Source organism: Dipodomys merriami, unplaced genomic scaffold, assembly GCF_024711535.1.
Source record: "Dipodomys merriami isolate MVZ:Mamm:240054 unplaced genomic scaffold, mDipMer1.0.p SCAF_27, whole genome shotgun sequence".
Classification (NCBI taxonomy): Eukaryota; Metazoa; Chordata; class Mammalia; order Rodentia; family Heteromyidae; genus Dipodomys; species Dipodomys merriami.
This window is the reverse complement of record NW_027204159.1, coordinates 7,944,625-7,970,898: the sequence shown is the minus strand read 5'-3', so window position 1 is coordinate 7,970,898 and position 26,274 is coordinate 7,944,625. Positions and strand designations below refer to the sequence as shown.

At 42.8% G+C, this 26,274-nt stretch overlaps 3 protein-coding genes across 7 annotated transcripts in view; all 3 read right to left on the bottom strand.

Annotated features, from left to right (window-relative positions):
• LOC138837419 (protocadherin alpha-C2) overlaps nt 1-26,274 on the bottom strand; it is a 218,732-nt gene that overhangs the window by 152,297 nt on the left and 40,161 nt on the right. Inside the window, exon 1 of one of the 5 annotated variants that reach the window (XM_070036198.1) lies at nt 11,934-14,428. The exons of the other annotated variants lie outside the window; for them this stretch is intronic. Coding sequence (XP_069892299.1) covers nt 11,934-14,309 — 2,376 coding nt within the window. The 5' untranslated portion in view covers nt 14,310-14,428. Of the gene's footprint in view, nt 1-11,933; nt 14,429-26,274 lie in introns of those variants that run through there. 5 annotated transcript variants of the gene reach the window in all.
• LOC138837268 (protocadherin alpha-8-like) lies at nt 107-6,480 on the bottom strand. Its single transcript, XM_070035974.1, has 2 exons — nt 4,066-6,480; nt 107-142 (listed from the first exon to the last, which is right to left on the bottom strand). The coding sequence occupies exons 1-2, from the start codon at nt 6,478-6,480 to the stop codon at nt 107-109; spliced, it is 2,451 nt and encodes an 816-aa protein (XP_069892075.1).
• LOC138837267 (protocadherin alpha-6-like) lies at nt 19,576-22,044 on the bottom strand. Its single transcript, XM_070035973.1, has one exon. The coding sequence runs from the start codon at nt 22,033-22,035 to the stop codon at nt 19,576-19,578; it is 2,460 nt and encodes an 819-aa protein (XP_069892074.1). The 5' UTR covers nt 22,036-22,044.

Sequence of the window (26,274 nt, the reverse complement as noted above, 5' to 3'; positions counted from 1 at the left end):
CCATGGCCAAGAGTGACATCATGTGGCTCACAGAGTAAGTACAGATTGTATGACTGAACCTTGCACTATTGACCTGTAAACTTTAGTCCAACCTCTGAATTTTTTCTTATAAATCACTATTGAAGTAGAAGATGATGTTTCTCTATGGTGTGAGCATATTAGGTTGACCTCTCAATGCACAGCCTGACCATAATTGTAAATTTTTCCATGCCCTGAGTAAACTTTCTACAGTGTTCACCTATTGTCAAAATGAAGTTTAAATGGAACAGTTAACCAATTAAAATTTTCAAACGATGATTGTTTATTTTGTTCTGAAATTTAGGACTTCTATATTTATACATTCAGGATCCTGGCTCACTCTTTTCCAGTGAAAAGAATCAGGAAAATATAAACAATTATTTGATATCATTTCCTTAAGTAATTGCAGTTAAGATCTTGCATGGGAATAAAATATGCATCTATTCTATCAGCTTATACTAAATGATTTGTTAGCATTTATATTATCTGTTCCAAGTTGTGAATCCTTCCTATACATACAGTTTGATTCTTTTTATCTTTATCATTTGGAAATAATTAACTCTTTTACCATTTCCAATACAGTTTGTATTTTCTTTTCATAGTACATTTAATTTAATTACTATTCTTTAGTAGGGAATCTATGCTTTTTTGCAGTACTGTGATTTGAACTCAGAACTTCAAGCTTGCAGAACAGGCACCCCTCCACTTGAACCACACCCTAACCCACCAGAATGTTAATTTTTTTGGGGGGGTGTCCAGTTGTGGGGCCTGAACTCTGGGCCTGGGCGCTGTCCCTCAGCTCTTCAGCTCAAGGCTAGCACTCTACCACTTGAGCCACAGTGCCACTTCCGGCTTTTTTCTTTTTTGCTTATGTGGTGCTGAGGAATCGAACCCAGGGCCTCAGGCATGCAAGGCAAGCACTCTACCACTGAGCCACCTTCCCAGCCCCCAGAATGTTAATTTTTAAGTGGTGTTTGGGTTTCTTTTTTGCCTACTTTCTACTTAAGCAAAGGTCAAAAGTGACCTTTGCTTAAGTTAGATTTTAGTCCTTCTTGAGTTTCAAGCAAAATTCATGAATCTTTATTGTATTGTTCATATTTCTATATAGCATTTTTCTAAGTCATAGCAATAAGAGGTACTGTTAATTGTTACTGTCTGTACCATTGCCATGATTTCCTAATTTATCTTCCCCTTCAACCTCATGAAACACTGTGTTTGCTTTACTCAAAAACTTTTCATATTATTTCTGTGGAGAGTATACCCAGATAATATCCAAATGTCAATTAGGGAGTTGGGAGGACAGAGGACCGTTTTGAAATTATTTGTTAATAAGAACTCTCAGTAATAGAAGAGACTTTTGCTTCTATCTACTGTTTTGGAAAAATAACATTCAAAAGGAGTGATCAGTAAAGTTTTACTCAAGGCAATATAAATATGGACAGAATAAGAAGTGTAAGAGTAAAATGGCTTTCACAAAGAAAAGGCTCAACACTCCATCCTAATATTAAGTTAAGCATATAAAAACAAAGACCATTTTAAAATTGAGATTTTTATTTTTATTTTGGGAGGTCCGGTCATGGGGCCTGAACTCTGAGCCTGGGGGCTGTCCCTCAGCTCTTCAGCTCAAGGCAAGCACTCTACCACTGAGCCACCTTCCCAGCCCCTAAAAATTGAGATTTTTAATAGACAACTAAAATACTAAGCATGAACAGGTCATATAAGAAATATAAAATCAGGGGCTGGGAAGATGGCTCAGTGGTAGAGCGCTTGCCTTGCATGCCTGAGGCCCTGGGTTCGATTCCTCAGCACCACATAAAAAACAAAAAGAAAAAAGCCGGAAGTGGTGCTGTGGCTCAAGTGGTAGAGTGCTAGCCTTGAGCTGAAGAGCTGAGGGACAGCACCCAGGCCCAGAGTTCAGGCCCCACGACTGGACCCAAAAAAAAAAAAAAAGAAATATAAAATCAAGGAGCTGAGAAGGTGGCTCAGTGATAGAGTGCTTGCCTCACATGCATGAGTCAGGCCCTGGGTTCAATTCCTCCACACCACATAAACAGGAAATGCTGGAAGTGGTGCTGCGGCTCAAGTGATTGAGTGCCAGCCTTGAGCTGAAGAGCTGAGGGACAATGTCCAGGCACAGAGTTCAAGCCCCACAACCAACAGAAAAAAGAAAGAAAGAAATATAAAATCAAACCAGAAAATAATTTAGCTTTTGGATTCCTTTCTTTTGGGTAAATGAAATGAAATATGATCATAAACAATTACACTACTGTTTTATAGGTGAGAAAATTTTAAGAAATATGTAAATAACATAAGAATTGAGGTTGGAGGCGGGGCTCGGTTGGTAGGGCACAAGCCAATGAGCCAATGATTTCAGCCAAAATAAGAGAGAGAGAATGTGGAGTACTAGAAGCCTTATATTAAGTCTTAGTTGAAATGGGGTTCTTGAAACTGTTTCTCTAGGTTGGCTTTGAACCTCCATCATACCAATCTCTGCCACCCTTGCAGATATGATTACAGAAATGAGCCACTGCAGTCAATAGAAAAATAATACGTGAGGGGCTGGGAAAGTGGCTCAGTGGTAGAGTGCTTGCCTTGCATGCATGAGGCCCTGGGTTTGATTCCTCAGCACCACATAAGCAAAAAGAAAAAAGCCGGAAGTAGCGCTGTGGCTCAAGTGGTAGAGCCCTAGCCTTGAGCTGAGAGCTGAGGGACAGCACCCAGGTCCACAGTTCAGGCCCATGACCAGACCCCCCAAAAATAATAATAATATGTGAAATCGTTCTATACTATGTCACTCAGTGTTTGAAACAAGAAAAATACTATACTACAGAGACTAAAAAAATTATTCAAATTACACTTTGTGTATGAATAGAATTCTTACAGTGGAACCTCTTACACAAGCAAATCTTAGCACAAAAAAGAATAAAATAATCTGGGTGCTGGAGGCTCACACATTTAATCTTAGCTATTCAGAAGGTTGAGATATGAGGATCATGGTTCAAAGCTAGCCCAGGCAGGAAATCCATGAGACTCTTAATTTCCAATAAAACACTTAGAATACTGGAAGTGGCACAGTGCTAAAGTGGTAGAGAATATGCCTTGATCTGAAGAACTGAGGGACAGCACCCAGGCCCAGAGTTCAAGACTCAAGACCAACAACAACAACAACAAAAAAGACCAAAAGAAAAAAGAAGTTTGCTAAACTAAAATCATAAAAAATGACACTCAGTATAAGGATAAAACACTTTTATATTTTTATAGTCAAGTGTATATTTCAAGCAAACTATATGAATTACGGTTAAAGAGTCAATGAAAGATAAGCTGGACTTAGTGGTTCATGCCTGTAATCCTTGCAAATCACAAGGATGAGATGATTCAAAGTTAGTATTAAAAGAAGAAAGTACATATGATTCACTTTCTTTCCTTCCTTCCTTCCTTTCTTTGCTTTCCTTCTTTTTTGTCTCAGACGCAGACTCAAAATCAGTACTGCCCCTTTTACTCATTGCCTAGATCTCTACCAACCGAGCAACACTTCAAACACCAAGATTCATATCTAATTAAGTACCAAAAAACTGAGTGTTTCTCAAGTCGTATAGCACTAGACTTTAGCAAAAAAACCCTAAGGAACAGAACCCAAGCTCTCAGTTCAACCTTCAAAACCAGAATACACACACACACACGCACACACACACGCATACACGCACACACACACACATCCATCAAGGCTGAAAGGTTTGGATGACTAACATTAGATAGACACGAAAATTATGTTTTTATGAGAGGAAATTATCCAGTGAAAACTTAATTTGAAGGAAGGAAAGCATGAGACATGAAAAGTACTAATTTTTGATAAATCACCTGACGCCATGAATTTAGGGCACAGTAAATATAGAAAGACACATCTATCAAACTATGATTACATTTCAAAAGGGCAATGAATTATACTTTAAATTTAAACTGGAGGAAATACATGCAAATTGTGAATACGTTAAAACCAGTAAGAATATCACAAAAAAAAAAATTTAGGATTTGAAAAAATAGACTTACTTGAGGGCAAGGATCAACATTTAAATCTTGACTGTTTCCTGCACCTGCTGATCCCGGACAGGGTGGAAGGCTAGGACTGAAGGCCATGAGGTCGGTCTTGGGCGGGCCCTCCCCAGAGCACACCCTCTGCCTCCTCTGCTGAGAGTAGGACCAGCTCCCCACCGCGCTGGAGCACACCAGCACAGGCTTCCCAGGCGCGCACGCGCCCTCGCTCCGCCCCACAGCCGCCCCAGAGCACCGCAGCGCCACGTACAGCACCAGCGTCAGCACCAGCAGGCTGCACACCGCGCAGATGGCGATGATCAGGTACACGTTCACGTCCACCAGCGTCGCCTCCGAAGCCACGGCGCCCTCCGATGCACGCAAAGACAGCTTGGGCGATTGGCCGCTGTCCACCAGAGACACCAGCACCGTGGCGGTGGCCGTCAGCGCCGGCTCGCCATGGTCCTTCACCAGCACCAACAGGCGCTGCCTCGCGGCGTCCGCCTCGTCCAGCGCGCGCGTGGTGCTGATCTCGCCCGTGTACAGCCCCACGCGGAACGCGCTGCGCGCACCGGCCGCCGCCGGCTGCAGCTCGTACGACAGCCACGCGTTGTAGCCAGAGTCCGCGTCCACCGCGCGCACCTTGGTCACCACGTGGCCAGCGCCCACCGAGCGCGACAGCACTTCGCTGCGCGCGCCGCCGCCGCCGCCGCCGCCGCCGCGGCCGGGAGGCCCCAGCAGCGCAGGCGCATTGTCGTTCTCGTCCAGCACGAACACCTGCAGAGTCACGTTGCTGCCCAGGGCGGGCACGCCAGCGTCGCGCGCGCTCACCTGGAACTGCAGCAGCTCCAGCTCCTCGTGGTCCAACGGCTGCAGCGCGTACACCTTGCCGCTCTCCGCGTGCACCGACACGTAGCTCGACAGCGCGCGCTCGCCCACCCGCCGCTCCACCAGCGAGTACGACACGCGCGCGTTCTCCTGCGCGTCCGCGTCGCGCGCCCACACCGTGAAGATGTGCGAGCCGGGCGCGTTGTTCTCCTTCACGAACACCGTGTACTCGGCCTGTGCGAACACGGGCGCGTTGTCGTTCACGTCGGCCACCTCCACCGACACGCTGGCGGTGGCCCACAGCGGAGGCGAGCCCCCGTCACGCGCGGTCACCACCAACTCATATTCAGATGTGGTCTCTCGGTCCAGGGCGCTGTCCAGCACTAATGAGTAATAGTTTTTGAAGGTGGACACCAACGTGAACGGTGTGTCAGGCGTCAGGGAACAGGTCACCTGCCCATTGTCCCCAGAGTCAGAATCTGACACGCTAATCAGGGCAATGGCGGTTCCCAATTGAGCGTCCTCTCGAACAGGCAAGGATAAAGACGTCAATGCAATCTGAGGCGCATTGTCATTTTTATCTAATACTTTCACTAAAACCGTACAGTGTCCTGCCATCGGAGGGTGTCCTCTGTCTGTTGCATCAACTCGGATTTTGTATAAGGTTTCTTGTTCAAAATCCAGATTCCCTTTAATTACAATTTCTCCTGTTTTCCCATCTATGCTAAACTGGTCCAAAACCTTGGGGGAAAGGAGACTACTAAACGAATATGAAATTGCCCCATTGGTTCCTTCATCGCGATCAGAAGCATTCACTCTGATAACCATTGTTCCATTGTCTGCGTTTTCGAATATTCTCACCTCATATTCCGACTGTTCAAAACTGGGAGCATTGTCATTCACGTCCAGCACGGTGACCAGCAGTTGAAGAGAGCCGGTGAGCTCGGGTTTCCCTCCATCGGTGGCCATCAGGAGTAGTCTGTGTTCAGGAACCTCCTCTCTGTCCAAGTATTTTCTTAACACGAGTTCAACTTGTTTATTTTCTTTGTTCTTTGAATTCACACTTAGCGTGAAGTAATCATTAGAGTCAAGCACATAGGTTAAAACCGAATTTGCTCCAAAATCTGCATCTGATGCGCCCTCTAGCAAAAATCGAGAGTCTAGCGTTCTAGATTCTGAAATAAACAGCTTCTGCTCTTTTACCGGAAACACAGGCGGGTTGTCGTTAATGTCCTTCACCTCCACCTCCACGTGGAACACCTGCAGCGGCCTGTCCACGATCACCTCCAGGTGCAGGCTGCACTCCGCGCTGCGCCCGCACAGCTCCTCCCGGTCGATCCGACCATTCACAAACAAAATGCCATTCTGCAGATTTACCTCCAGAAGGTCCCCGCGGTCCTTGGACGCCACCCGGAACAGGCGCGGCACCAGCTCTGTCAGCTCCAGCCCCAGGTCCTGCGCGATGCGTCCCACGAAGGTGCCGTGCTTGGCTTCCTCTCGGACCGAGTAATGGAGCTGGCCGCTCCCTGCCTCCCAGGATGATAGAAGCAGAAATGAGAGCAGCAGACACCGGGGATCCGGAGCTCCTTCCCAGGAAAACACCATGTCAAGTATTCCTTTTGTTCTTCTTTGAAAATCTTGTCTTGATATGTAGATGAACTATTGTTTTGTCTCGAATCTTTTAATTCTATTCTGCTTCACATGACACTGCTCAGCAATTAAAAGATTTACGTTGCTGCAGAAACGTCATTGGCTCTCTTTTAGCCAGAACTTGACAGACAGCGACATCATGTGGTGCCAATGTGTAATGATTACAATTTAACTTTCCTCCACAACAATTGTTTTACATAAAATAAATGTTATTTTTTCATAATTTAATAGTAGATCCTTACCTTTACCACTTGCAGATATACTTACTTTTTGGCTCTTTAAAGTAACTGAGTTTCAGAGAGTGATCTCTCATTTCATAGTTAAAGCAGTATCTTCCCAATATTTTGAATGTTTAAAACATGACTTGTATATACATCATGGACAATATCAATATATGTTTCTTCTGTACTTTTGTGCAGAAGGTCATATTTATCTGGTCATTGGAATATCTTTTTCCCAAGAGAATTATGAAATTCCAACTTTTCTTAAGCTAGAGTTCATTTCATCTTACATATTATGAATTATTGTACATTTCTGCTTTTCTTTATTCAATAGATGTTTGATTTCTTACTGTGTTCTACTTACTAATGCAGGAAAAATGAAAGTGCATGTTCTTTGAATATTGAATGTCTGAATAGTTTGATATTATGGATATTGAATCTCTGAATAGTTTGATATTAGAAATAAGAATTTCACTTAGAACATTTTCCTTCGCAGACTTCTCTACCAACATTAGCCCTGGTAGTATTTCTACCATTCACTTCTGGCCATCTCTTTGCTGTTCAGATGTATGTATATTTTCCAAAGTTAAGAGTCTAGCCTTTTAATTGGAAAGTTCCTTTCCTTTAGGTATTTATATATACTTCCCTGTCTTCAAGTTAATCAACGTTTCCAACATATTTAAATCCATATCAACAGGCCCGGGCCTTCATTCTCCACTCAACATTTTTGTTATACCTTAACCAAAGTCAAAAAGTTATCTAATCAATGGGTACTCCCAAATCCACATATTTGAAGATCACAAATTCTAGAACATAATCACTCCCCAAACATATGTATAAATAATTTTATTATTCATTTCACTTATATAGAATATTTAAAGTTTGTCTATATTCTCTCCATTATTTGGTCATTCCTGGGGCTTGAATTCTGGGCCATGGGCACTGTTCCTAGGCTTTTTTATACTTACGGCTCTACAACTTACACCACAGCTCAATTTCCAGCTTTTTAGTAGTTAATTGGACATAAGAGTGTCACACACTTTTCTGCCTGGGCTTTGATCTATGATCTTTGGATCTCAGCCTCCTAAGTAGCTAGGACTACAGGCGCAAACCACCAGCACCTGGCCAGCCTCTCCATTTTTACATATCATAATTTTGTCATTATGAGCATAGCTTCCATCAGATTAAACCTCTAATGGATTTGCCTTTCTGTGAAACAAGCATCAAAACCTAATACTAAAGTTAGGATATGCAATATGTGACTATGAACCAATCTTCCCAAAGTGATCTTTATATACTTTCCAATATAAATTGTATTTTCAAGAAAGATATAACTTCAATAACTTCTTTGTTCAAGGTATTTCTTTTATTATCTATCAAAATTCTATCCATACTTCAAAGTCCAGCCCAAAAGTAAATTCTTCAGCCAATTGCCAATGGTTCATGCCTATATCTTAGCTACACAGGAGGCTGAAATCTGAGGATCATGATTTGAAGCTAGCTCATACAAGAATATCCCTGAGACTGTTATCTCCAATTAACCACCCAAAGCAAGAAGTGGAGCTGTGACTAAAGTGGTTCAGCACTAGCCTTGAGCAAGAAAGCTAAGGGACCTGGTCCCAAGTTCAAACCCCAGGATTGACACATACACAAAAATTCTCAGGCCTGGGAAGATGGCTCAGTGGTAGAGTGCTTGCCATGCATGCATGAGGCCCTGGGTTCGATTCCTCAGCACCACATAAGCAAAAGAAAAAAGCCGGAAGTAGTACTATGGCTCAAGTGGTAGAGCGCTAGCCTTGAGCTGAAGAGCTGAGGGACAGTGCCCAGGCCCAGAGTTCAGAACCCACAACCGGACCCCCCCCCAAAAAAAAGAAATTCTCCAAGTATTAATTATAGATGCCTCCATTGTAGATGGTTAAGGTCTACCTTCAATTCTATAGTAGTGATTATCAAAAAGGAAGACTTTTCAGAGAACATGTGTTCCTCTACAAACTTGCTCCAACGTATAGCAAGTTTCAGTCACCAGGAAAATTACTTTTGAGCAGATTCCTTTAATTGCACTCAGAAATTTCATTACATATTAGATCCAATTCCTTGAAACTTTTAATGTGAATACAGTTCCTATGCAAATAAGAAAAAATTCAAATATGATATAGTAAGCATCATTTCAAATGGAACAAATTTAAATTTCTTTTGGTAAATGCTAATTTACTGCTCATTGGCAAAACTACTGAAAATGACACAATATGTGGATTTTTTATACTTCTAATTTTCTCTATACTGAATTAAAAAAATACAGGACATTCTACACTAACTTCTTAATGGGTGGTAGAATTTTACCAACTATGAAAGTTGATGGATGCTTAAAACAATATTTGTAAATTTTTAAAAACAACCAGATAATTAATTTGTACTCTCCACCAAAGTGTTCCACATAATAGAAAACTGAATAAATTATGATATAACTACTTAAAGTTAAAAAAGGAGAAAATATAGATTAAATTTGAAGTGTTAAATCATGCTTTCAAAAAAAAGAATATTGAGCTGGGCACCCATGGCTAATGCCTGTAATTTTAGTTACTCAGGAGGCTGAGATCTGAGGATCGTGGTTCAAAGCCAGCCCAGGAGGGAAAGTCTGTGAGACTCTTCATTAACCACCAGAAAACTAGAACTGGTGCTGTCACTCAAGTGGTAAAGCACTAGCCTAGAGCTGAAGAGCTCAGGCCCAGAGCCCAGGTCAGAATTCAAGCCCCATGACTGACAAAAAGAAAAGAAAAAAAGAATATTGTACATGTACTTAATTATGGAATATATAAAAGAAACGTCTGTTTCAGGCATTCAGGTGGGTAAAATGAATTGCAAATAAGGAACAAAACAAAATACTATAGAACTGTCACCTAAGATGTGTTTTTAAATATTAATTCATCACCAGCACAATTCTAAAAAGTAAGATAAGAAGTCACTAATACATAAATACAATTCAAGGAGACAAAAAAGATAAGTTGATGCAATAAGAAATTAAAATAATTCAATTGCTACATTAAACATAAAAGTAAAATTAAACAGATGTTACAATACATAGATTAAATGAAATATGGATAATATATGGAATGAAAAAAATCGGAATAAATATTGAAAGTTTTTTACTATCTAACTTTTGAAGATTGCATATGACTAAGGATGTGGCTCACTGATAGGACGCTTGCCTATCATCCGAGAGATTCATATCTATTGCAAGGTTACCCACCACCCAAAAAAAAATCACCAGCACACTAGATAATTATAATGATACACTATGTGAACAAAGAAATCCATGCTTCTGAATGGTGTATTACTCATTAAAATTTATATTAATAATAATCATTTCTTATATAAAAATTGAATCTTGCCAATGGAATAGATTAGAAGATGCAGAAATAATACCACATGCTTACCATCAGCTGATATTCAACAAAGGACTAAAGATGTACAGTGGAATAAACATGGCCTCTTCAACTATTGGTGCTGGGAAAACTGGGCAGCCACATGCAGAAAACTAAGAGGATCCCAGCCTATCATCATTAACATCAACACGAAATGGATTAAAGACCTCAACATCAAACCTGAAACTTTGAAACTACTGCAGGACAGAGTAGAAGAGACACTAGAACTTATAGGCAAAAGCAGGAACTTCTTGAACAGAGTTCCAGGGTCACAACAAATTGGAGAGAGACTCAACAAATGGGACTACCTTAAAAATAAAGTTTCTGCACAGCTAAAGACATAATTACCAAACTAGAAAGACAGCCAACCACTTGGGAAAAGGTATTTACCAGCAATATATCAGACAAAGGCCTAATATCCATTATATACAGGGAGCTCAAGAAACTAAACCCTCACAAATCTAACAAATCAATCATCAAATGGACAAAGGAGCTAAAAATGAGACTTCTCAGAAGAGATAAAAATGGCAAAGAAACATATGAGGAAATGTTTATCATCCCTGGCTGGAAAGGAAATGCAAATAAAAAAATCTGAGATACCACCTTGCCCCAGTCAGAATGGCATATATCCTAAATTCAGCCAAAGACAAATGTTGATGGGGATGTGGAGAAAGAGGAGCCCTACTGCACTGCTCGTGAGAATGTAAATTAATACAACCACTCTAGAAAGCAGTCTGGAGGTTCCTCAGAAAACTAAACATAGACTTCCATACAACCCAGCCATACCACTCCTAGGCATATACCCTGAGCAACAGGAACCAGAATACAAAGACACATGCACCTCCATGTTTCTTGCTGCACTCATCACAATAGCCAAGATATAACAAGCGAGATGCCCCAATACAGATAAATGAATCCAAAATTGTGCTACCTATATACAATGGAATATAATGCAGACATTAGAAAGAACAAAATAATGGCATTCTCGGGGAAATGGATGGAACTAGAACAAATCATATTGAATGAAATAAGCCAAGAACAGAGAGAAACACGGCAAATGGTCTCTGTGATATACAGGTGTTAAATTCAAAATGCAACAAGATATGACAAAGTAAACAGGACACAAGAAACAAAGGATGTCTTCTTAACTTGTCATATTGTTTTTAGATGACTCTATATTCTTGATCCCACATATAATATATACATGTGCACATAGAGGGAATATAGGAGGAGGGCACAGAATCAGAGAGAAACGGGTGAAAAAATATAGCAGAGGGGTCCATCAGGTGTACTGGAAATTGATGAAAGTGAACGAAGGAAGCAACCTAAAGGCAGTGATAGGAGGGAATGAGAGAGAATGAGGGAACAGCATGCACTAGGAAAAAAGGAAATAAATGTACATATCACCTAATCTGTAAATCTGAAATACTTGTCAAAGTTTGAAGAGTTCAAAAGCTTTATAGACCATGATACTGGTAATTCGCTTTGTGAAAGTTAAAATATGTTTGTGACATTAGCTAAGTATCACTATCCTAAAATATTGTTAAATTTATGTAATCACTTAATCTCAAAGAAATTTATTTTAAAAAGATGGAGTTTGGCTAAGTTTCGATAAAATTCTGGAATCGTCTACACACCAAAGACAAGCGTCAAATTCATGATGATCCTGACTCAGGCTGTATTCCTAAGATTATGCGCATTAAAAATCAAACCGATTGAAATTCACATTTTCAAAGTATTCAAAACAAAAATATTTACGACTCACGTTCTCTGCAGAGGTGGGACTATGAGGAAGATTGGGGCTGAAGGCCATGAGGTCGGTCTTGGGCGGGCCCTCCCCAGAGCACACCCTCTGCCTCCTCTGCTGAGAGTAGGACCAGCTCCCCACCGCGCTGGAGCACACCAGCACAGGCTTCCCAGGCGCGCACGCGCCCTCGCTCCGCCCCACAGCCGCCCCAGAGCACCGCAGCGCCACGTACAGCACCAGCGTCAGCACCAGCAGGCTGCACACCGCGCAGATGGCGATGATCAGGTACACGTTCACGTCCACCAGCGTCGCCTCCGAAGCCACGGCGCCCTCCGATGCACGCAAAGACAGCTTGGGCGATTGGCCGCTGTCCACCAGAGACACCAGCACCGTGGCGGTGGCCGTCAGCGCCGGCTCGCCATGGTCCTTCACCAGCACCAACAGGCGCTGCCTCGCGGCGTCCGCCTCGTCCAGCGCGCGCGTGGTGCTGATCTCGCCCGTGTACAGCCCCACGCGGAACGCGCTGCGCGCACCGGCCGCCGCCGGCTGCAGCTCGTACGACAGCCACGCGTTGTAGCCAGAGTCCGCGTCCACCGCGCGCACCTTGGTCACCACGTGGCCAGCGCCCACCGAGCGCGACAGCACTTCGCTGCGCGCGCCGCCGCCGCCGCCGCCGCCGCGGCCGGGAGGCCCCAGCAGCGCAGGCGCATTGTCGTTCTCGTCCAGCACGAACACCTGCAGAGTCACGTTGCTGCCCAGGGCGGGCACGCCAGCGTCGCGCGCGCTCACCTGGAACTGCAGCAGCTCCAGCTCCTCGTGGTCCAGCGGCTGCAGCGCGTACACCTTGCCGCTCTCCGCGTGCACCGACACGTAGCTCGACAGCGCGCGCTCGCCCACCCGCCGCTCCACCAGCGAGTACGACACGCGCGCGTTCTCCTGCGCGTCCGCGTCGCGCGCCCACACCGTGAAGATGTGCGAGCCGGGCGCGTTGTTCTCCTTCACGAACACTGTGTACTCGTCCTGTGCGAACACGGGCGCGTTGTCGTTCACGTCGGCCACCTCCACCGACACGCTGGCGGTGGCCCACAGCGGAGGCGAGCCCCCGTCACGCGCGGTCACCACCAACTCATAAGTCGACTCTGTTTCCCGGTCCAGACTGCTCTCCAGTATCAGAGAATAATAGTTTTTGAAGGTGGACACCAACGTGAACGGTGTGTCAGGCGTCAGGGAGCAGGTCACCTGCCCATTGTTGCCAGAATCTCTGTCAAACACGTTAATCAAAGTTACCACTGTGCCAGGCTGCGTGTCCTCAGAAATAGGGAGAGACAGGGAAGTAAGAGTCAACTGTGGAGCGTTGTCATTAATGTCCACAACTTGCACCAGAACTGTACAGTGACCAGCCAAAGGGGGCAAGCCCCTATCTGATGCCTCTACTTGGATGTTATACACTTTCCTTTCCTCAAAATCAATAAGCCCTATCACTGTAATTTCCCCACTCACAGAGTCGATGTGAAACTTGGACTTTATCTCTGAAGAAACATCGCTGGAGAAGGAGTATGTGATCTCCCCATTCACACCTTCGTCTAAGTCTGAGGCATTCAGGTGAGTTACCATGGTCCCGATGGGAACGTTTTCTGGCAGCTTCGCTGTGTACAGCGTCCGGTCGAAAACCGGAGCATTGTCATTGGCATCCAGTACTGTGATGAGGAACTGAACTGTGCCAGTCAGCTCGGGTTTGCCTCCGTCCGTGGCCGTGAGCCATAGGTAGAGCTCCGGAGCTTCTTCCCTGTCTAAAGGCTTGCGCAGGACAAGCCCTAGAGGTTTTACCTGCTCGTGGTTGGGTGGAACGTCCAGCGAGAAATATTCACTGGGGCTCAGTCTGTAAGTCAGCAGAGCATTGGCTCCGATGTCTGCATCCGACGCGCCCTCTAGTGGAAGCCGAGAGTCAAGCAGCCTGGATTCGGGGATAAACAGATTCTTTTGTGTTGTGGGAAACACAGGCGCATTGTCGTTAATGTCCTTCACCTCCACCTCCACGTGGAACACCTGCAGCGGCCTGTCCACGATCACCTCCAGGTGCAGGCTGCACTCCGCGCTGCGCCCGCACAGCTCCTCCCGGTCGATCCGACCATTCACAAACAAAATGCCATTCTGCAGATTTACCTCCAGAAGGTCCCCGCGGCCCTTGGATGCCACCCGGAACAGGCGCGGCACCAGCTCCGTCAGCTCCAGCCCCAGGTCCTGCGCGATGCGACCCACGAAGGTGCCGTGTTTGGCCTCCTCTGGGACGGAGTAGTGGAGCTGGCCGCTCCCTGCCCTCCAAGCTGCTAGAATGAACATAAACAGGAGTTGTCTGCTCTCCAGTTTGTGTTCTCTGACGTACACCATTTCCATTTGTGACGTTTGATAATCATCAGCGAAGCTTTCCTCAGTTATTTAAAGTACCCCACCTGTTTCAGTCCTGATATTCTGTCCATTTCTGAGCATCCGAAGAGTTAAGATTGTGGGGCGTCTCTCCGATTGCAAAGGAAATGACTTCGGTTTGTGAATTTGAAACCACTTCATGGATAAGAGCGACATCATGTGGCAGAAATAGTAAGTGAGAATTTTAAAAATTAATTCTATAAGATGACATTTATTGCAGGTTCTGGAGTTTCGAGCTGAAGTTTTTTCTTCACTGTAGTTCAAATATAAAGCACTACTTCTCACCCTTTTTTGTGTTCTTAGTGATTAGTTGCTTCTGAGTAATGTGAATATAATTTCGGTGTCCTATATTCATAGAAAAACTTTTCCATAATTTTAAAAACAATAATAACCTAAGTGTCAATAAAATTACTCAACCTATGTTTAAATTCCTCAGTTTCAGAAAATTCCATATTCTTAATTTCAGTATCACCTCGTGGAGAAAACTGAGCATACTGATATCAATCTAGTATCTTAAGAATCTCCCAATGGAAGAAAAGGTTAAAATCCCTCTCTTTTTCTTTTAAAGATCAACTATGCAAATAATTTTTAATATTAGAAGTACTAGTGGATTTGGAGAGTCTTTGAAGGCAAGATTTTGTTTGTTAAGGTAACAAACAAAAATAAAAAAATAGTATTCTAAAAGTCTTGTTCAAAATTTATATATTCTTCTGTAGGGATTTGTGGTACCCTTATTTAGTTACTTAATCCATCCTTTCTAAATCTTGTCTCCTGAGTACACATCTGTTTTTGTGTCTCTAATATGATATTGTTTATTTCTTTCATATTATAAATTTCATTATTACTTAAACTTTGGAGGACATCCATGTTTTTTACAGCAATTCTTTAATCAAGTCTTGGGATACTTTATTCTTTCTGGATCTACTTACCAGAGTTACCTTTCTTGTATGCAAACATTGGATCCCAGGGTTCCCAACTTCCAGGAGAATAATTCCTTGTGTTTCAAATGCTTTTCAAGTTTTCTATTTGTTTGCATTAGTTTGCACTCTTGTTGTCCTTGACTATTGCAAAAGTTTCCTGTGGTTTCACCTTTTTTTCCCACTTCATCTTTACATTTATTTCCCAAAATGCTTTTTTCAGTGTTCGTCCACACCATATGATACTTTCACGTAGCTTTTCAGAACAGTCCATTTCTAGTATAGTACTCAACAGTCCCAACACATTTTCCTCATTTTACTTGTCTTACTTTACCTCATTCATATGAGAACCATTTCTTTATTCAATGTAGGTTGTTCCAGGTATATTTGGAATTTTGTTTTCACTCATTTACTTAAATTCCTCTTCCCAGGAATATTGATTGTTCTCAATACGTCCCCAAGGAAATGTCTCCATTTTGTAACCACCAAAACTATCATTACTCTGAAACTTTCCTTCAGAGAACTAGACAGAGAAAATTCTATTCTATTTCTTCCACACTAAGATATAACTTACTTGAACTTCTTATAATGGTCTGCCTCTATTATGGTCATGGTATGTATGGTTCATCTTAATTTTTTCATGAAATTCTTCGAGTCAGACATCAAGAGTTGATTCAACTCTTCTTTGAAAGTCAGTTTTATAGCAACTCTCCTAAAACCTTAAAATGTTCACTCAGTCATGATAACTATGGTTTTTCTCTACCTTCAAAGAAATCAAGCTGTTTAGGGATTACTGAATGTCATTTTTCTATACAATAATATGCTTCATTGATTATTTCATCTATAGGGGATTTTGTTATTCTTATATGTGCAGAGGCTTGGGGAAGTTTTCTTCTTATTCCATTTTTGCAATACTAATGTGGGTTTAAAATTATGTACTCTTGGGGCTGGGAAGTTGGCTCAGTGGTAGAGCACTTAAGCCTTGCATGCCTGAGGCCCTGGGTTCAATTCCCCAGCACCACATAAGCAAAAAGAAAAAAGCCGGAAGTGGTGCTATGGCTCAAGTGGTAGAGCGCTAGCCTTGAGCTGAAGAGCTGAGGGGCAGCGCCCAGGCCCAGAGTTCAGGCCCCACAACTGGACCCAAAAAAAATAATAAAATAAAGTTATATACTCTTAAAAAACAGGATATTATTATGGTATCTGACCTTTCAGAACTGAAACTGAACACATTAGGGAGAACAAACCCCCACCCAGTCCTCTAATAGACCTTGAGAAATTTTGAAATATGGAAAAATATGCAATCCAAGTTTAATGTTATCTGCTGTTTCCTGAAAAAATATTGACAAAATACCAACACCATCTTCAGGAAGTCACTGAGGTGGTAGAGCACAGTAAATCAAGCCTGTAATCCCTGTTACCCAGGAGACAGACCTTGGTGAGATCATGGAAGCCCAAGCTGGCCAAAAAGTTGGTGAGACTGAATTTCAACAAACAAGCCAGACATGGTTGTGTGAAGACGGCCATAGGTAGGAGAATCACAGTGAAGGTCAACAAACAAACTAGAAACACTGGCCAAAAAATAAATTAATTTTTTGAAAACTGAGGGCATGGTTCAAATGGCAGAGCACAATATGAGCTGGAGGGGCTGAGTTTAAACTTCAGTCCTATGCAAAGAACTAAGTCACTGAGGACTTAGCACTTTCTGTACCTTTGGAATCCTATAATTATTCCACTGCCACTGCCAGAATGTCAATTCAATTCAGAACTTCGGGAGCTAATCTTAAATTATTTTAAAAAGACATGGCTTTTAAAATGCTATGAATATCTCAGAATAATTTGGCAATTATGGCCTTCCTACAAATAGCAAATACCTTTACATAAAATTAAAATCTTATGGAATTCATAATGACACTTTCCTGATATAAACTGACATAAAAGGTTTAATCTTCCTTTAAAATATTAAGACTAAGTTTAGTTACCCAATTAATATTTGTCAGACTAACACCACATTAAAATTACTATATATTTGCAGCAGTTCCCTGTATATTAAGGACAACTGTTTATCATATTAATAGTATAAGCTGGAAATTGAGAGCTTAAAGATAAACACTCTAGCTAAAACAGCACAAAATGAAACTCAAAGGGGTAAACAGCATGGAAGGATAGCATCAAGACTTCCAATGTTTTGTCACTAATTTTGGTTGTCTTTCAAGTAAAGAAATAATAGGTTAACTATACACAGAGAATAGGGATCACATTAGTATCTGAGGCTCCATTGAAAAGTGACCCACCAGAGATACAAATAAAAAGAGGAGAGTTGCAAGGGCATAGTAATACAGGGGTTTTAATGGTTTTGTTTGCTCATTCATTTGCTACAGTACTGTGGATAGATCTTAGAGTATGTGTGTGTTAGACAAGAGTTATACCACTAAGCCACCTCTCTAGCAAGAGGACACATATGTCATATAAATGTTCTTTTTCAAAGGTCAAATTATCTCTAATTACAATTTCTATATTATTTGTATACCTAACAAATTGAGTAGTACCCACACATAAAACATGGTTAAAGCATATGAAAATATCTCATTCACACTTTCATCTCCATCAGATGTTCATCTTTATTCCTAAATGGTTTCAAATGAAACCTAAACACGGATGGAAAACAATGATCACTGGGAAATATGTAAAATAACATACTATGCTGACTTTCTACCTGGCTCAAATGGAAGAAATTTAGCCTGGAGCCTCCAAGTAAGAGCTCTAGGCCCTAAGTTCAAGTTCAAGTCCCTTAGAGAGAGACAGAGAGAGAGAGAAGGAGAGAGAGAGAGAGAAAGAGAGAGAGAGAGAAAGAGAGACAGACAGACAGATAGACAGACAGACAGACAGACAGACAGAGACAGAAATAAAAACACAACAGCAAAGCATTTCCAAAAAACATACTAAAGGCAGCACTTCCATAGAAATGGATAAATTGGAAATGTTATATAACTTAGTAGTAGAGGCCTTGCCTACAATTTCAGAGGGATTGAGTTTCTTCCCAGCACTGAGAAAAAGAATTAGGAAGCAAAAAGTATATGACACATGATTTTATTTCAAACTCTCTGGTAGATCATGCCTGTAATACTATTCAGGAGGCTGAGATCTGAGGATTGCAGTTCAAAGCCAGCCCAGGCAATAAAGTCTGTGACTCTTATCTTTAATAAACTACTCAGAAAAGACTGGAAGTGACATTTTCGCCTAAGTGGTAGAACATTAGCCTTGAGCACAGAAAGGCTCAGGGACACACCTAAGCCCAGAGTTCAAGCTTCAGGGCTGGTAACAACAACAAATCTAAGCTTGGTGTCAGTGGCTCATGTCTTTTCGTTACCAACCAGGTTGAAATCTGAAGTTTCAGTTTGAAGACAGCCCAGGAAGAGAAGTCTATGAGACACATCTCCAAATAACCACCAAAAAGCCAGAAGTGGAGCAGTATCTCAAGTGGTAGACTGCTAGTCTTGAGTAAAGAAGCTCAGGTAGGGCTGGGAAGGTGACTCAGTGGGAGAGCTCTTGCCTTGCATGCATGAGGCCCTGCATTCCATTCCTCAGCACCACATAAGCAGAAAAAGACAAGAGTAATGCTGTGGCTCAAGTGGTAGAGCACTAGCCTTGAGCTGAAGAGCTGAGGGACAGCACCCAGGCCCAGCGTTCAGGCCCACGACTGACCAAAAAAAAAAAAAAAAAAAGAAGAAGCCTGGGACAGCATCCAAAGTTCAAACCCCAAGACTGACACCAGAATGAAAAAAAATGTATATACATATTTATCTCCTAAAGTTAAAATGTACAGACTTGATATATAGGTAATGAAAATATCACTGTGAAACATGAAAACCTCAATAGAAAAAGAACTTGTGAAATGAAAGTGACACTTTCAATATAAAAATACATGAGGTGTGGAATGGGTTAAATAATGCTTACTAATTGTATTTCAAAAATTTTAGAAATGAAAGACTAAGAAATAGAATAAAAAGATGTAAACATATACAGACACCAATGGCAAACACATGTAATCCTAGCTACTCAGGAAGCCGAGATCTGAGAAGCCTGGCTTGAAGCCAGCCCAGGAAACAAAGTATCTCCAATTACCCAACAAAAAGCTGAACTGTCGCTGTGGTTCAAGTGACAGAGCACTAGCCTGGAGCAAAAAAGCTTAGGACAGAAGCCCTTAGGATGAGCTGCAGGAACAGCACATTAGGGGAAAAAAGATATTAAAGTGAAATCAATTGATTTTAAAACAATAATACAAATTATATACACAATAAATTTAAAATGAAAATTAAACATTAATTACTTATATGTAGACTTACTATTGCACAATGATCTTTCAACTCCTGATGCTCTCCTACATCCATCCCTGCAGAATGAGGAGGTAGGCTGGGGCTGAAGGCCATGAGGTCGGTCTTGGGCGGGCCCTCCCCAGAGCACACCCTCTGCCTCCTCTGCTGAGAGTAGGACCAGCTCCCCACCGCGCTGGAGCACACCAGCACAGGCTTCCCAGGCGCGCACGCGCCCTCGCTCCGCCCCACAGCCGCCCCAGAGCACCGCAGCGCCACGTACAGCACCAGCGTCAGCACCAGCAGGCTGCACACCGCGCAGATGGCGATGATCAGGTACACGTTCACGTCCACCAGCGTCGCCTCCGAAGCCACGGCGCCCTCCGATGCACGCAAAGACAGCTTGGGCGATTGGCCGCTGTCCACCAGAGACACCAGCACCGTGGCGGTGGCCGTCAGCGCCGGCTCGCCATGGTCCTTCACCAGCACCAACAGGCGCTGCCTCGCGGCGTCCGCCTCGTCCAGCGCGCGCGTGGTGCTGATCTCGCCCGTGTACAGCCCCACGCGGAACGCGCTGCGCGCACCGGCCGCCGCCGGCTGCAGCTCGTACGACAGCCACGCGTTGTAGCCAGAGTCCGCGTCCACCGCGCGCACCTTGGTCACCACGTGGCCAGCGCCCACCGAGCGCGACAGCACTTCGCTGCGCGCGCCGCCGCCGCCGCCGCCGCCGCGGCCGGGAGGCCCCAGCAGCGCAGGCGCATTGTCGTTCTCGTCCAGCACGAACACCTGCAGAGTCACGTTGCTGCCCAGGGCGGGCACGCCAGCGTCGCGCGCGCTCACCTGGAACTGCAGCAGCTCCAGCTCCTCGTGGTCCAGCGGCTGCAGCGCGTACACCTTGCCGCTCTCCGCGTGCACCGACACGTAGCTCGACAGCGCGCGCTCGTCCACCCGCCGCTCCACCAGCGAGTACGACACGCGCGCGTTCTCCTGCGCGTCCGCGTCGCGCGCCCACACCGTGAAGATGTGCGAGCCGGGCGCGTTGTTCTCCTTCACGAACACCGTGTACTCGGCCTGTGCGAACACGGGCGCGTTGTCGTTCACGTCGGCCACCTCCACCGACACGCTGGCGGTGGCCCACAGTGGAGGCGAGCCCCCGTCACGCGCGGTCACCACCAACTCATAGTCAGATGTGGTCTCTCGGTCCAGGGCGCTGTCCAGCACTAATGAGTAATAATTTTTGAAGGTGGACACCAGCTTGAAGGGTGTGTCAGGCGTCAGGGAACAGGTCACCTGCCCATTTTCTCCAGAGTCAGAATCTGACACGCTAATCAGGGCAATGGCGGTTCCCAATTGAGCGTCCTCTCGAACAGGCAAGGATAAAGACGTCAATGCAATCTGAGGCGCATTGTCATTTTTATCTAATACTTTCACTAAAACCGTACAGTGTCCTGCCATCGGAGGGTGTCCTCTGTCTGTTGCATCAACTCGGATTTTGTATAAGGTTTCTTGTTCAAAATCCAGATTCCCTTTAATTACAATTTCTCCTGTTTTCCCATCTATGCTAAACTGGTCCAAAACCATGGGGGAAAGGAGGCTACTAAACGAATATGAAATTGCCCCATTGGTTCCTTCATCACGATCAGAAGCATTCACTCTGATAACCATTGTTCCATTGTCTGCGTTTTCGAATATTCTCACCTCGTATTCAGACTGTTCAAAACTGGGAGCATTGTCATTCACGTCCAGCACGGTGACCAGCAGTTGGAGAGAGCCCGTGAGCTCGGGTTTCCCTCCATCGGTGGCCATCAGGAGTAGGCTGTGTTCAGGAACTTCCTCTCTGTCCAAAGATTTTTTCAACCTGAGCCCAATTTGTTTGTTGCCATCGCTGCTTGTTTTCACATCTAGCGCGAAATACTCACTAGAACTGAGTTTATAGGTTAAGGCAGAATTTGATCCAACATCTGCATCTGCTGCGCCCTCTAGTGGAAACAAAGAATCCGGCAGCCTAGATTCATAAATCAGCAATCTTTGCTCCTTCACTGGAAACACAGGCGGGTTGTCGTTAATGTCCTTCACCTCCACCTCCACGTGGAACACCTGCAGCGGCCTGTCCACGATCACCTCCAGGTGCAGGCTGCACTCCGCGCTGCGCCCGCACAGCTCCTCCCGGTCGATCCGACCATTCACAAACAAAATGCCATTCTGCAGATTTACCTCCAGAAGGTCCCCGCGGCCCTTGGATGCCACCCGGAACAGGCGCGGCACCAGCTCCGTCAACTCCAGCCCCAGGTCCTGCGCGATGCGTCCCACGAAGGTGCCGTGTTTGGCCTCCTCGGGGACGGAGTAGTGGAGCTGGCCGCTACCTGCCACCCAGGCAGCAAGGAACAGAAACCAGAGCAAGAAGCATCGCCTTCCCAGTCTGCCTTCAGTGGTCAAATCCATATCAAATACCTCCTGTTCTATTTCCATTAGAAGTTTTTTCCGGCATATAGAAGAAAATATCTGTGATTCCACGTCTGTTAATTCAATCTTTCTGCGTCCGCCATCATTCAGCAGTCTTGGAAGAATGCAGTAAAAAGCTTGTGCTTTGTACACTAGCTAGATGTAAATCCGTGGTAAGACAGCGACATCATGCGGCTCCAAAGGGTAAGTACTGAATTCATATAACCACTGTACTTTCATCATTTTTTAATATTTTTTTACCTTACTTTTAGAGTAAATCCTTTTGTGTGTGATTTTCAGAATCCGTGTCACTATGTGTAATTCATTTCATAATTGAGAATAAGTTCCATAATTATCTACTGCAAACAACTTTCAATCCAATACTTCAAATTTTGTATTAAGTTTAGACATTTCAAATATGATGCAAGCTTGTCTTGGAAATTAGAAATGTGACTTATTCTATAAATTTTGGCTAAAGCAGAAAATTGCCTATCTGTGTTTATCAGAATTGCTTTGGATAAATGATGTCACTTGAGATTAACAATTTTGTCTTAGTAATTTCAACTTTATAGATGTTGACGTCCATTGTTTCTTTTCTCAGTAAAATGTCATATATGCTTAAGGCTCTTTTATGTAATAATAGGATAGTAATTTTAGTGCACATTTACGACAGTTTTTGAGGTAGATTTTACTATGTAGCCCAGGCTAGCCTCCAGATACTCCTACTGTAGCTTCTCCAGTAATGAGATTACAGAACTATGCTATCATACCTGAATCTACAAAATTTATTAACTCCTGGATAGTTGATATTAGTCCTCCCACTTCACTTACTTCCCTCCCATATACTAAACACTTTCTGATGGAAATTTTACCCATTTGTGATTTGTTTCTTTGGATTCTTCACTTGTTCTTAAATGACCTTGTCCCGATCTCAGAGCTTCAGCCCCCTTTCTATGTGGTTTACCCTTATGTGTTCTCATCCTCTTCCATGTTCCAAATGAAATCTTTCTGATGTATTCACAACCCACATCTGCATTCCCACTGTTCTATATTCCTGTCACCTTCACCCCCACATTCTGACTCCTAGATAGAAACGTAGAATATAAAAACATAAGTACTATAGAAGCATGTCTAATAATTAATGCCCTAAATTCAAACATTTGAAATGCACATTTTGGTTCAATGGCACAAACACTGTCATGTCACCAATAGAATTTTTAAATTACTCTTTCTCCTTGCTGACCTTATTCTAAGGAGGGCTATAATCTGCCTTTTTACATATGTATCTTTATGAGTACAATTTAAATAAAATTTACTAAACATAGAAATGCCAAGATATTAGAATCACTTTGAGTGACCTACAAGGAGATCATAACTATTTATTTTCAACTTTTTCCAATATCACAATTATTTTGCAAACAATAATGTGTATTTCTCCCTTCTCCAATATGACATGTGCCCAAGCTGAGTTTTTTAAATTCTTCTATTTTTATCTGCAAAAGTGGGATAATCGTATCTTAACATAAAGCCCTAATTTCAACTTGACCATTAGTTTATCCTTTATGTTATTATTTGGAGTGATTAAAATCCCTCTAAGGAAAAGAAAATCAAGTTACCAATAAAAATTTTCAAACACAACATTTTACATTCACTTTCTTCCACTAATCTGACATACGTAAAGCTCACAAATTTTAAAACAAAGCCTTTCTTCTATTAGAAGTTCTGTGTTAAAATAATTAACTTGAGTATATTTTCTAGGTCTTTCACAGACTTCCTATTGTGAGAAAACAAAAAGTTTATTGCTAACAGCCACCAAATATAGAAATTCCTTTGCCTAGAAGAATATAAGGATTCATGGAATCCTTGATTCCATGAATGTGTTGGTTGAAGCGTTTCTATAGTGGCTGCTTGTCATATAGGCATGGCTAAAGTAAAGCATACTTCCTTCTTTTTTGTCAGTAATGGGGCCTGAACTCTGAGTGCTGTCCCTCAGCTCTTCAGCTCAAGGATAGTGCTCTACCACTTGAGCCACAGTGCCACTTCTGGCCTTCTCTGCTTATGTGGTACTGAGGAATCGAACCCAGGGCCTCATGCATGTGAGGCCATCTTCTCAGCTCCTAGTAAAGCATACTTTCTACCTAAATTTTCTACTGGTAAAAATTAACTAGCCAGGCACCAGTGCCTCACTCCTGTAAGCCTAGCTATTCAGAAGGCTGAGGTCTGAAGATTGCAGCTCAAAGCCAGCTGGGGCAGGAAAGTCCATGAGACTCTTATCTCCAATAAACCACTATTAAACCAGAAGTGACACTGTGGCTCAAGAGGTAGAGTGCTCTCCTTGAGCTGACGAGCTGAGGGATAGTGCCCAAGCCCAGAGTTCAAGCCCCATGACCGACAAAAAAAAATTAGGGCTGGGAAGGTAGCTCAGTGGTAGAGTGCTTGCCTTGCATGCATGGGGCCCTGGGTTCGATACCTCAATTCCTCATAAGCAGAAAAGAAAGCCGGAAGTGGCGCTGTGGCTCAAGTGGTAGAGTGATAGCCTTGAGCTGAAGAGCTGAGGGACAGCACCCAGGCCCAGAGTTTAGGCCCCATGACCGGACCCCCCCCCAAAAAATTAACTAAAAATTAATACTGTATTTTCTTTCCATTGCAGTTCTTCAAATGTTCCCAAAGCGTAATAATGCAATCTAGTTGGTTTGTAGGTTTTTTCAGGTAGAAAATAATAATTATTTTGTAAACAAATGGCCTACATTTTTCTCCATTTTATTTATTGAAATAGTTCAATCAAGTTGTAGGGGAATATAAAGTGGAGGAAAATTGTCTCTATAAATAAAATAACTTCTTCATCCTCCAAAGAAAAAATGAAAAACCAGAGAGTTTATATTTTGAAAGTGTTTGTGCTTGCCTTGTATTTCTTTTGGACTGATTTAGCTTGGTTGAGACAGGTCTGGAGCTCCTTGTTCTCCTACTTAAATCTCCTGTGTGTTGTGCTTACATCTGTGCACCACATACCCAACCAAGAGGAAAATTTTCTAAACAAATATAGTAAGATTTTCTAAATGAAAAGACTGGACAATTCTTTCTTATCAATATAAGCAATGTATAAAGGAAAATGTGAAAATTTCAGGAAAATTGATTCTTTCACCAAATTTCAGGGCTAACATTTTGGGAAAATAAATTATTGCATATCCATACAATGAAAAACTATAGGTCTAGATAAATGGATTGAAAATCTCCCTAAGAATCCATAAAGACCAAGAAATATTACATGAAAAAAAAATTAAAAGGAATTCAACATCACAATGAAGAATATCCTTGTACAAGTAAAAAAGTTAGCCAGGTGCTGGTGGCTCATGCTTATAGTCCTAGCTATTCAGAAGGCTGAGATCTGAGAATCATGATCAGAAGCCAGCCCAGTAAAAAAAAGTTCCCATGAGACTAATCTTCAATTAACCACTCAAAAACTCTAAGTGGAGCTGTGGCTCAAAGTGGTAGAGCACTAGTCTTGAGCAAAAAAAGCTCAGGGACAGCGCCCAGGCCCTGAAAGTCCCACAACTGACAAAGGAGACAGAGAGGGAAATGAGTTTAATCAATACTAACATTTGTAAAACATTTCTATGAAAACATTTTTAGAAATAAAAATCTTGAGGTAATCTAAACAAAATTTAGTAGATTTGTGGTAGAAGTGGAATGGAAGGCTGGGAATGTAGCTGAGTGGTAGAGTTCTTGCCTAGCATGCATGAAGGAAGCCCTGGGTTTGATTCCTCAGTACTACATAAACGGAAAAAGCCAGAAGTGTTGCTGTGGCTCAAATGGTAGAGTGTTATCCTTGAGCGAAAGAAGCTCAGAGAGAGTGCCCAGGCCCTGAGTTCAAGCCCCAGGACTAGCAAAAAAAGAGTAGAAGTTTCAACTGTACTATTTGTGCTGCTAGAATTTTAAATGGTATTCAATAAACAAAACCACTACCCGAACATTTAAAATTAAATTATTAAATGTATCATAAGTATGCAAAAGCAAAGACAAAGTTGAAAGGAATCATTACTACACAAATGAGAAGGTAAAAAAGAAAGTAAATTGCTATAGTCAATAAATAATTGAAAGTGAATAGAAAGGGAAAATCATAATTGATGTATTGGTGTAAAGCATTCAGTGCATTCATAGAGATTTTAATAAGTTTTAACCTCTAGGTCTCACAATTTCCCCTATAATGTTTTCTAGAGATTAACTAGGATATTGTTACATAAGATTTTATGTCAGCCATGCGCCGGT